Raw genomic sequence first — 12,019 nt, 5'->3', positions numbered from 1 at the left:
TTTGAGAAAGTCACGGCATGCGATTCTCTATAAATGTTGCACGTGAGCGTCAATGCAATATTCTCAGGATTCTTCCCGCATACACTGCAAAAAATGTTCTTCTTACTCAGTATTTTTGTCTTGTTTCTAGTCGAAATATCTAAAATTCTTAAATCAAGATGCATTTACTAGATCAGTAAAACGACATAATTTTCCTTGTGATCTGACAATGGGGTGAGAAAAATAATCTTGTTTCTTATTTCCGTCCCAACAGAAATAAGATTATTTTTCTCACCCCATTGGCAGATCATTTAAACCTATCTTATGTCATTTTACTTATCTACACTGTAAAAAAAAAAAGGGCAAATTTTGAACTTTTGCAGTAAAATCGACTTGGATGTTTAAGTTATTTCAACTTAAATTATTTTAAACTGACTTTAAAAAACGAGTTACATCTTGTATAACTAATAAAAACAAGTTTAACATTTCTTAACTTATTTTGATGAGTTAAAACAATGTAAAAACATATGTTGTCATAACTTATTGAATATATAATTTTTTACAGTGTAGTAAATTCATCTTGAATTAAGATATTTTGGATATTTGGACTGAAAACAAGACCTTCAGATCACATTTGAGAAACGCAGGATCTTCACTGTAAAAAATGCTCTTCTTACTCAGTATTTGTGTCTTGTTTCTAGTCCAAACATCTAAAAATTCTTAAAACAAGAAGTATTTTACTAGACAAGCAAAAGTAATTGTCTTGTTTTGGGGAAAATAACTCAAAATGAAGAGAGTTTTTGCTTAAAATAAGATAAATAATCTGCCAATGGGGTGAGAAAAATAATCTTAATTCAAACAGAAAACAAGATTATTTATCTCACCCCATTGGCAGATTATTTATTTTATTTTAAGCAAAAACTCTCTTCATTTTGAGTTATTTTTCCCAAAAACAAGACAATAATTTTAACTTGTCTAGTAAATGTTTCTTAATGTAAGAATTTTTAGATATCTTGACTAGAAACAAGACAAAAATACTAAGTAAGAAAAGCATTTTTTGCGATTCTCTATAAATGTTGCGTGGTGGGCGTCAATGCAACATCAGTTTCTCAGGATTCTTCCTACATACCTCAGAGAGAGAGAGAGAGAGAGAGAGAGAGAGAGAGAGAGGCCGTCGGTTGTGTTTACGTCTCTCTCTCAGTCTCTCTCTCTCTCTCTCTCTCTCTCTCTCTCTCTTTCTTTCTCATTCTCTCTCGTTCTCTCGCTCCAGCATCCCAGTGACAGCTGAATGGCTGAGGCGTAATTGCAGAGAAGTGAGGTCAGCAGAAGGCTTTTATCAGAGATTGCACAGCGTTTGGCAACTCGAGAAGATGCACAGCGTAGACGGACGGTCCCAAAACTCTCTCTGCGTCACATTGGAAGTTTCTCTGGATCGGCCGGACTCAAGCGCACGTCCTGGAGGCACAAGTAAGTCGCTTTTAAAGGCAGAAATATGGCAACATTTTAAACCAATGCATTCTGCTGTTAAATTTGTTTGGCAGGAACTAAAAAGATACTGTTTTGAAAGTAGCAAGACATTTAAAGTAGTGATGTTAAAAGTGTTGACAGACATTTATATTACGGATAATGTGATTACTGAGACATTTAAAGAAAAGATAAATAGTTGTGTTTAGATTTAAATTAGCAATATTAGGAATTTGAAGTAGAAACAGAGATATTGAAACATTTTTATTGAGTGATAGGGAGATATTAAGATGTTTCAAGTAGGGATACAATGCTAAGACATTTAAAGTAACGAAAGAGCGACATTGAGACAGTAAAAGTTGAAACGGGGGATATTGAGACATTTAAACTAGTGATTGAGCAATATTAAAACTTAAAGATGCATCAAAGAGAAATAGAGACAGTTGAAGAAGTGATAGGGAGATATTGAGATGTATTAAGAAGTAGGGATGGATACAATGCTTTCAATGTAGCAATAGAGCAATACTGTAACATTTAAAGCAGCAATAGAGCAATTTTTAAACATTTAAAGTAGCAACATAGCAACACTGAAACATTTAAAGTAGGAATAGAGCATTATTGAAACATTTAAAGTAGCAATATAGCAATATTAAAACATTTAATGTAGCAATAGAGCAGTATTGAAACATTAAAAGTAGCAATAGAGCAATATTGAAACATTTGAAGTAGCAATAGAACAATATTGAAACATTTAAAAGTAACGATAGAGCGACACTGAGACATTAAAAGTAATGATAGAGTGACACAGAGACAGTAAAAGTAGCGATAGAGTGACACTGAGACAGTAAAAGTAGCGATAGAGCGACACCTAGACAGTAAAAGTAGAGATAGAGGGAGACTGAGACAGTAAAAGTAGCGATAGAGGGAGACTGAGACAGTAAAAGTAGCGATAGAGCAACACCGAGACAGTAAAAGTAGCGATAGAGCGACACAGAGACAGTAAAAGTAGTGATAGAGCGACACAGAGACAGTTAAAGTAGCGATAGAGCGACACAGAGACAGTAAAAGTAGCGATAGAGCGACACAGAGACAGTAAAAGTAGCGATAGAGCGACACAGAGACAGTTAAAGTAGCGATAGAGCGACACAGAGACAGTAAAAGTAGCGATAGAGCGACACAGAGACAGTAAAAGTAGCGATAGAGCGACACAGAGACAGTTAAAGTAGCGATAGAGCGACACAGAGACAGTAAAAGTAGCGATAGAGCGACACAGAGACAGTAAAAGTAGCGATTGAGCGACACAGAGACAGTAAAAGTAGCGTTAGAGCAACACAGAGACAGTTAAAGTAGCGATAAAGTGACACAGAGACAGTAAAAGTAGCGATAGAGCAACACAGAGACAGTAAAAGTAGTGATTGAGCGACACAGAGACAGTAAAAGTAGTGATTGAGCGACACAGAGACAGTAAAAGTAGTGATTGAGCGACACAGAGACAGTAAAAGTAGTGATTGAGCGACACAGAGACAGTTAAAGTAGCGATAGAGCGACACAGAGACAGTAAAAGTAGCGATAGAGCGACACAGAGACAGTAAAAGTAGTGATTGAGCGACACTGAGACAGTAAAAGTAGTGATAGAGCGACACTGAGACAGTTAAAGTAGCGATAGAGCGACACAGAGACAGTAAAAGTAGCGATAGAGCGACACAGAGACAGTAAAAGTAGCGATAGAGCGACACAGAGACAGTAAAAGTAGTGATTGAGCGACACTGAGACAGTAAAAGTAGTGATAGAGCGACACTGAGACAGTTAAAGTAGCGATAGAGCGACACAGAGACAGTAAATGTAGTGATAGATAGAGCGACACTGAGACAGTAAAAGTAGCGATTGAGCGACACAGAGACAGTAAAAGTAGCGATAGAGCGACACAGAGAAAGTTAAAGTAGCAATAGAGCGACACCGAGACAGTAAAAGTAGCGATAGAGCGACACAGAGACAGTTAAAGTAGCGATAGAGCGACACAGAGACAGTAAAAGTAGCGATAGAGCGACACAGAGACAGTAAAAGTAGTGATTGAGCGACAATGAGACAGTAAAAGTAGTGATAGAGCGACACTGAGACAGTTAAAGTAGCGATAGAGCGACACAGAGACAGTAAAAGTAGCGATAGAGCGACACAGAGACAGTAAAAGTAGCGATAGAGCGACACAGAGACAGTAAAAGTAGTGATTGAGCGACACTGAGACAGTAAAAGTAGTGATAGAGCGACACTGAGACAGTTAAAGTAGCGATAGAGCGACACAGAGACAGTAAATGTAGTGATAGATAGAGCGACACTGAGACAGTAAAAGTAGCGATTGAGCGACACAGAGACAGTAAAAGTAGCGATAGAGCGACACAGAGAAAGTTAAAGTAGCAATAGAGCGACACCGAGACAGTAAAAGTAGCGATAGAGCGACACAGAGACAGTAAAAGTAGCGATAGAGCGACACAGAGACAGTAAAAGTAGTGATTGAGCGACACTGAGACAGTAAAAGTAGCGATAGAGCGACACTGAGACAGTTAAAGTAGTGATAGAGCGACACTGAGACAGTAAAAGTAGCGATAGAGCGACACTGAGACAGTAAAAGTAGCGATAGAGCGACACAGAGACAGTAAAAGTAGCGATAGAGTGACACAGAGACAGTAAAAGTAGTGATTGAGCGACACTGAGACAGTAAAAGTAGCGATAGAGCGACACAGAGACAGTAAAAGTAGTGATAGAGCAACACTGAGACAGTAAAAGTAGCGATAGAGCGACATTCAGACATTTAAAGTAGAGATAGGGAGATATTGAGATGTTTCAAGTATGGATAGATACAATGTTGAGACATTTAAAGTATCAGTAGAGAGAAACGGAGACACAAGTAGTAATAGAGCAACACTGGGACACTTATTTTAAAGACACTGCACATTTAGACCTGGTTTATATGTGAATGGTGTTGATTATTGAGTGAAAAGTGAGCTGTGATTAACTGACCTGTCTCCTGTGTCTTCATCAGGAATGGACAGTGTGTGAAGCATCAATTTGTTGATTTGTATCATTTGACTGTCATTAACAACAGAAAATAATACACTGCTGCCTTCTCCAGCTCTAAGGAGATTCTGATGCTGAAGGAGAAGGTCAGAGTTCACTCCGCAATCTGAGGATTTTACTAGGAAAGGGTCCGAGCGGATCTCCCACGGCCTGAAAATCTGAGCTTTGCCTTCAGTGTGTGGATCATGAACTCAGTGAGAAACGCTGTATAATGCGCAAATGGACGCTGCAATGGAAACTGCCTAAGTTGCCGTGTGGATTGTGGTTGCATGTCGTGCTGGTTATCAGCCGTGTGTGTGTGTGTGTGTGTGATGGCGACAGCGTCGATGGACAGTCGTCTGTGACTGACTGTTCCAAACACGAACGCCACACCAGGAATTACGACTACATGGAAGGCGGGGACGTTCGAATACGACGCCTCTATAGTCGCACACAGTGGTTTCTCATGATCGACGAGAATGGGAATATTAACGGAACACAGGATCCCAACAACTGCTACAGTAAGAGCTCATCACTCACTTCTGACATGTCTGTCTGAGGGTCTACCTTCATTTCAAAGCATATGGTTCGTCTTCATGTTTCTGTTGTGAGTCAGGAGCTTCATAGGGGATTTATCACTGGAGAGACACTGAAACATTTAAAGCAATACAGCAACTTTGAGACAATTTAATTAACGATATAATGACACTGAGACATTAAAAGTAGCGATAGAGCAACACAGACAGTAAAAGTAGCGATAGAGAGACACTGAGACAGTAAAAGTAGCGATAGAACGGCACTGAGACAGTAAAAGTAACGATAGAGCAACAGAGACAGTAAAAGTAGCGAAAGAGCTACACTGAGACAGTAAAAGTAGCGAAAGAGCGACACTGAGACAGTAAAAGTATCGATAGAGTGGCAGAGACAGTAAAAGTAGCGATAGAGCGACACAGAGACAGTAAAAGTATCGATAGAGCGGCAGAGACAGTAAAAGTAGCGATAGAGCGACACAGAGACAGTAAAAGTAGCAAAAAAGCGACACTGAGACGGTAAAAGTAGCGATAGAGCGACACAGACAGTAAAAGTAGCAATAGAGGGACACTGAGACCGTAAAAGTAGCGATAGAGCAACGGAGACAGTAAAAGTAGCGAAAGAGCGACACTGAGACAGTAAAAGTAGGGAAAGAGCGACACTGAGACAGTAAAAGTAGCGATAGAGTGACACAGACAGTAAAAGTAGCAAAAGAGCGACACTGAGACAGTAAAAGTAGCAATAGAGGGACACAGAGACAGTAAAAGTAGCAATAGAGGGACACTGAGACCGTAAAAGTAGCGATAGAGCAACGGAGACAGTAAAAGTAGTGAAAGAGCGACACTGAGACAGTAAAAGTAGTGAAAGAGCGACAATGAGACAGTAAAAGTAGGGAAAGAGCGACACTGAGACAGTAAAAGTAGCGATAGAGTGACACAGACAGTAAAAGTAGCAAAAGAGCGACAATGAGACAGTAAAAGTAGCGAAAGAGCAACACTGAGACAGTAAAAGTAGCGATAGAGTGACACAGACAGTAAAAGTAGCAATAGAGGGACACAGAGACAGTAAAAGTAGCGAAAGAGCAACACTGAGACAGTAAAAGTAGCAAAAGAGTGACACTGAGACAGTAAAAGTAGCGATAGAGCGACACTGAGACAGTAAAAGTAGCGATAGAGCGACACAGAGACAGTAAAAGTAGCAATAGAGCGACACAGACAGTAAAAGTAGTGATAGAGCGACACAGAGACAGTAAAAGTAGCGATAGAGCGACACAGAGACAGTAAAAGTAGCGATAGTGCGACTCTGAGACAGTAAAAGTAGTGATAGAGCGACACAGAGACAGTAAAAGTAGCGATAGAGCGACACTGAGACAGTAAAAGTAGTGATAGATGGACACTGACACAGTAAAAGTAGCGATAGAGCGACAACGAGAAAGTAAAAGTAGCGATAGAGCGACAATGAGACAATAAAAGTAGCGATAGAGCGACACTAAGACAGTAAAAGTAGCGATAGAGTGACACAGAGACAGTAAAAGTAGCAATAGAGTGACACAGAGACAGTAAGAGTAGCGATTGAGCGACCCTGAGACAGTTAAAGTAGCGATAGAGTGACACAGAGACAGTAAAAGTAGCGATAGAGCAACACCGAGACAGTAAAAGTAGCGAAAGAGCGACACCGAGACAGTAAAAGTAGAGATAGAGCAACACAGAGACAGTAAAAGTAGCAATAGAGCAACACAGAGACAGTAAAAGCAGCGATAGAGCAACACTAAGACAGTAAAAGTAGCGACAGAGCAACACAGAGACAGTAAAAGTAGCAATAGAGCAACACAGAGACAGTAAAAGTAGCGATAGAGCAACACAGAGACAGTAAAAGTAGCAATAGAGCGACACAGAGACAGTAAAAGTAGCAATAGAGCGACACAGAGACAGCAAAAGTAGCGATAGAGCAACACTAAGACAGTAAAAGTAGCGATAGAGCAACACAGAGACAGTAAAAGTAGCGATAGAGCAACACAGAGACAGTAAAAGTAGTAATAGAGTGACACCGAGACAGTAAAAGTAGCGATAGAGCGACACAGAGACAGTAAAAGTAGCAATAGAGCAACACTAAGACAGTAAAAGTAGTAATAGAGCGACACAGAGACAGTAAAAGTAGCGATAGAGCGACACAGAGACAGTAAAAGTAGCAATAGAGCAACACTAAGACAGTAAAAGTAGCGATAGAGCAACACTAAGACAGTAAAAGTAGCGATAGAGCAACACAGAGACAGTAAAAGTAGCGATAGAGCAACACAAGACAGTAAAAGTAACGATAGAGCAACACGGAGAAAGTAAAAGTAGCGATAGAGCAACAAAGAGACAGTAAAAGTAGCGATAGAGCAACACAGAGACAGTAAAAGTAGCGATAGAGCAACACAGAGACAGTAAAAGTAGCAATAGAGCAACACAGACACAGTTAAAGTAGCGATAGAGCGACACTGAGACAGTTAAAGTAGTGATAGAGCAACACAGAGACAGTAAAAGTAGCGATAGAGCAACACAGAGACAGTAAAAGTAGCGATAGAGCGACACAAGACAGTAAAAGTAGTGATAGATGGACACTGACACAGTAAAAGTAGCGATAGAGCGACACCGAGAAAGTAAAAGTAGCGATAGAGCGACAATGAGACAATAAAAGTAGCGATAGAGCGACCCTGAGACAGTAAAAGTAGCGATAGAGCGACACAGAGACAGTAAAAGTAGCGATAGAGCGACACTAAGACAGTAAAAGTAGCGATAGAGTGACACAGAGACAGTAAAAGTAGCGATAGAGTGACACAGAGACAGTAAGAGTAGCGATTGAGCGACCCTGAGACAGTTAAAGTAGCGATAGAGTGACACAGAGACAGTAAAAGTAGCGATAGAGCAACACCGAGACAGTAAAAGTAGCGAAAGAGCGACACCGAGACAGTAAAAGTAGAGATAGAGCAACACAGAGACAGTAAAAGTAGCAATAGAGCAACACAGAGACAGTAAAAGCAGCGATAGAGCAACACTAAGACAGTAAAAGTAGCGATAGAGCAACACAGAGACAGTAAAAGTAGCAATAGAGCAACACAGAGACAGTAAAAGTAGCGATAGAGCAACACAGAGACAGTAAAAGTAGCAATAGAGCGACACTGAGACAGTAAAAGTAGCAATAGAGCGACACAGAGACAGCAAAAGTAGCAATAGAGCAACACTAAGACAGTAAAAGTAGTAATAGAGCGACACAGAGACAGTAAAAGTAGCGATAGAGCGACACAGAGACAGTAAAAGTAGCAATAGAGCAACACTAAGACAGTAAAAGTAGCGATAGAGCAACACTAAGACAGTAAAAGTAGCGATAGAGCAACACAGAGACAGTAAAAGTAGCGATAGAGCAACACAAGACAGTAAAAGTAACGATAGAGCAACACGGAGACAGTAAAAGTAGCGATAGAGCAACACAGAGACAGTAAAAGTAGCGATAGAGCAACACAGAGACAGTAAAAGTAGCGATAGAGCAACACAGAGACAGTAAAAGTAGCGATAGAGCAACACAGAGACAGTAAAAGTAGCGATAGAGCAACACAGAGACAGTAAAAGTAGCGATAGAGCGACACTGAGACAGTTAAAGTAGTGATAGAGCAACACAGAGACAGTAAAAGTAGCGATAGAGCAACACAGAGACAGTAAAAGTAGCGATAGAGCGACACAGAGACAGTAAAAGTAGCGATAGAGCGACACAGAGACAGTAAAAGTAGCGATAGAGCGACACAGAGACAGTAAAAGTAGCGATAGAGCGACACAGAGACAGTAAAAGTAGCGATAGAGCGACACCGAGACAGTAAAAGTAGCGACAGAGCAACACTAAGACAGTAAAAGTAGCGATAGAGCGACACACAGACAGTTAAAGTAGCGATAGAGCAACACTAAGACAGTAAAAGTAGCGATAGAGCGACACTGAGACAGTAAAAGTAACGATAGAGCGACACTGAGACAGTAAAAGTAGCGATAGAGCGACACTGAGACAGTAAAAGTAGCGATAGAGCGACACAGAGACAGTAAAAGTAACGATAGAGTGACACTGAGACAGTAAAAGTAACGATAGAGCGACACTGAGACAGTAAAAGTAGCGATAGAGCGACACAGAGACAGTAAAAGTAACGATAGAGCGACACTGAGACAGTAAAAGTAACGATAGAGCGACACTGAGACAGTAAAAGTAGCGATAGAGCGACACAGAGACAGTAAAAGTAGCGATAGAGCGACACAGAGACAGTAAAAGTAGCGATAGAGCGACAGAGACAGTAAAAGTAGCGATAGAGCGACACAGAGACAGTAAAAGTAGCGATAGAGCGACAGAAGTATTTATATCATGTGCAATAATGCATGACAGTTCCAGCTGAATGTACAGTAACTATTGATTTGTTTCATAATCTTATAGTGTTTTTTTATGCTAATGTAAGTTTATGTCTACTCGACCGTTATATGAGTAGAGTTTCCCAATCTCTGCGGCTAAAGGAATCGGGTCAGAATTCCTGTGGGATTATTATCCGGTCGCGTGGCCGAGAGTCGAGCGATTGACAGCCGTAAAGAGAAGCAGGTGCTCTGCGCTCGGCTGTATTTATAGAGCTCGCTTCCCTTCGTTAGGCGAGCTAATTAGCGCTCAGAAGTTAAAAGTCAGTGTGCTCAGACTGGATTTCAATGCAGTTTGTGTAGAGCTAGGACTCCGCTGGTGTTATGTGCATGGATTCATAATGAATTATTAGTGTTGTAGTACTCGAGACCGGTCTTAAGACATTTTTTTAAAGTCTTGGTCTCAGACTTAGAGGACTACGAATTTTATCTCAAGAGCACAACTGCAAGGATAATCACTGATAATTTAACATCATTAATGTGATTTGATGTGAAACTTACTGCTTAATATGCAATCAATAACTACTTTGTAATGTGATTTCTGTGTTAATGTGCACTGCAAAACATGCTCTTCTTACTCAGTATTTTTGTCTTGTAGTCCAAACATCTAAAAATTCTTAAAACAAGAAGTATTTACTAGACAAGCAAAAGTAATTGTCTTGTTTTGGGAAAAATAACTTAAAATGACGAGAGTTTCTGCTTAAAATAAGATAAATAATCTGCCAATGGGGTGAGAAAAATAATCTTAATTCAAACAGAAAACAAGATTATTTTTCTTATCCCACACTGTTGGTTTTTGTTGGTTTAACTTATAAAGTAAGTAACCTGGTTGCCTTAAAATGTTGAGTTTATTGAAATTAAAAATTTGAGTTGATACAATGAAGGAATTTGGTTTAATAAATAGAAACTCAAAATATTATTGTATCTGAACCACATAAAACATGTGATAAATTATGAAACATTTATTAACATAAATGCCCCAAAAAATCAGAGATTTCGTTTTTTTATATATAACAGAGAATATAATTAAGCAATGTCACAAGAGCGAGAGAGCTGTTTTAATAGCGTGATTGCAAATTATATTGATTCATATAAACATCCAATAAACAAGAAGTTAATATTAAATGACAAATTTTAAACTGTGCTAATTCGGCAATTAAATAAATCGGCTGCTTTGAACAAATCGGTTGAATAAATGATTCTGTGAATGTTAAATTAAGTTCAATGTTTTAACGTTAAATTAATCTTAACGTACTTTATGAAGGAGTAATTGTACCAATTCAGATTTATTACATTACTTTTATTGTCAGTGGTTTGATTGGTAACAGCTCTATAGTGTCTTATTCTAATTACACATAATAACTAATAAATATAAGTAATTTCTAGATGCTTTAGATGATTTTAAGGAGTGCTGGTCTGGTTTTGGTTTTGGTCTTGGCCTCGATTTAGGTGGTCTTGACTTCAACACCATGAATTATTAATATTATTCAAATGTTTATTAATCCCCAATGATCATGCATGTATAACATCAGCTTCAGGCCCGTTGGGTTATTAGTCATTTTGTTTGTGTACGAGAAGAAAGTTGGTGTGTTGGCGTGACGGCATGCATCGCTGCTCCAGAGGGAGAATGATTACGTCAGCTGGCGATGAAAAGAAGAAAAATTGATACAGCCAGATGTGGCCGAGAACTGCACGAACAGAGAGAGAGAGAGAGAGGAGAAGAGAGGAGAGAGAGAATAGAGGAGAGGAGAAGAGAGCAGCAGATTCTGTCAGAGTTGTGTCGTGACAGCAGCTTGTTAGACCATTAGAGCCGCTCACATGTACACCAAACACTTCCAGAGACACACACATGTATTTGAATGTCCTCACACACACACACACACACACACACACACACACACACACACACACACACACACACACACACACACACACACAGCCCCTAAACCGACCCATCACAGGAAACATTCTGCATTTTTACTTTCTCATAAAAACTCCTCCTGTGTGATTTATAAGCCTTTTGTAAAGTGGGGCCATGGGTAATGTCCTCATATTTCACCCTCTCCTGTAATACCTGTGTCATACCCATGGCATTATACACATTTGTGTCCTGATATGTCACAAAAACAAGCACACACACACACACACACACACACACACACACACACACACACACACACACACTCGACGACAGAGCAGTGTCCGTTTCTGATTTAAACACGAGCGTAACAAACAGGCCCTTCAGCTGTGAAATATCTGATGTGGAGCGCAACTGGAGCTTGTCGAATTTTAACTTTGTTTCATCTTTAGTTACGATCTTATTAAGAACTGTTTCCTTTATAAAAATGGCTTTTCAAAGGTGAAGTGAGTCAGGCTGGATGGGGATCCTAAATAAATCAAGTTAAAAGCCTACTTTGTGTGGGAATCAACCGTAGGCTGAATATTTACGTATTCAGTTATTGCATAATATTGTTGGTTTAACTTTAAAAAGTAAGTAACCTGGTTGCCTTAACATTTTGAGTTCATTGAAATTAAAAATTTGAGTTGATAAAATGAAGGAAATGGGTTTAATA

At 39.5% G+C, this 12,019-nt stretch overlaps 1 protein-coding gene across 2 annotated transcripts in view; it reads left to right on the top strand.

Moving 5' to 3' along the window:
• Positions 1-1,310: 1,310 nt before the first annotated feature.
• Positions 1,311-12,019, top strand: part of fgf7 (fibroblast growth factor 7) — a 15,591-nt gene continuing 4,882 nt past the window's right edge. The window contains exons 1-2 of one of the 2 annotated variants that reach the window (XM_067419218.1): positions 1,311-1,446; positions 4,571-5,015. In XM_067419218.1, the coding sequence (XP_067275319.1) occupies positions 4,727-5,015 (289 nt within the window). In that variant the 5' untranslated portion in view covers positions 1,311-1,446; positions 4,571-4,726. Of the gene's footprint in view, positions 1,447-4,480; positions 5,016-12,019 lie in introns of both variants that reach the window. The other variant, XM_067419219.1, reaches the window with a different exon arrangement.

The sequence above is a fragment of the Pseudorasbora parva genome, chromosome 16, assembly GCF_024679245.1.
Source record: "Pseudorasbora parva isolate DD20220531a chromosome 16, ASM2467924v1, whole genome shotgun sequence".
NCBI lineage: Eukaryota > Metazoa > Chordata > Actinopteri > Cypriniformes > Gobionidae > Pseudorasbora > Pseudorasbora parva.
Note: the sequence above shows the minus strand (reverse complement) of the source record. Positions and strands in the feature narration are given on the sequence as shown.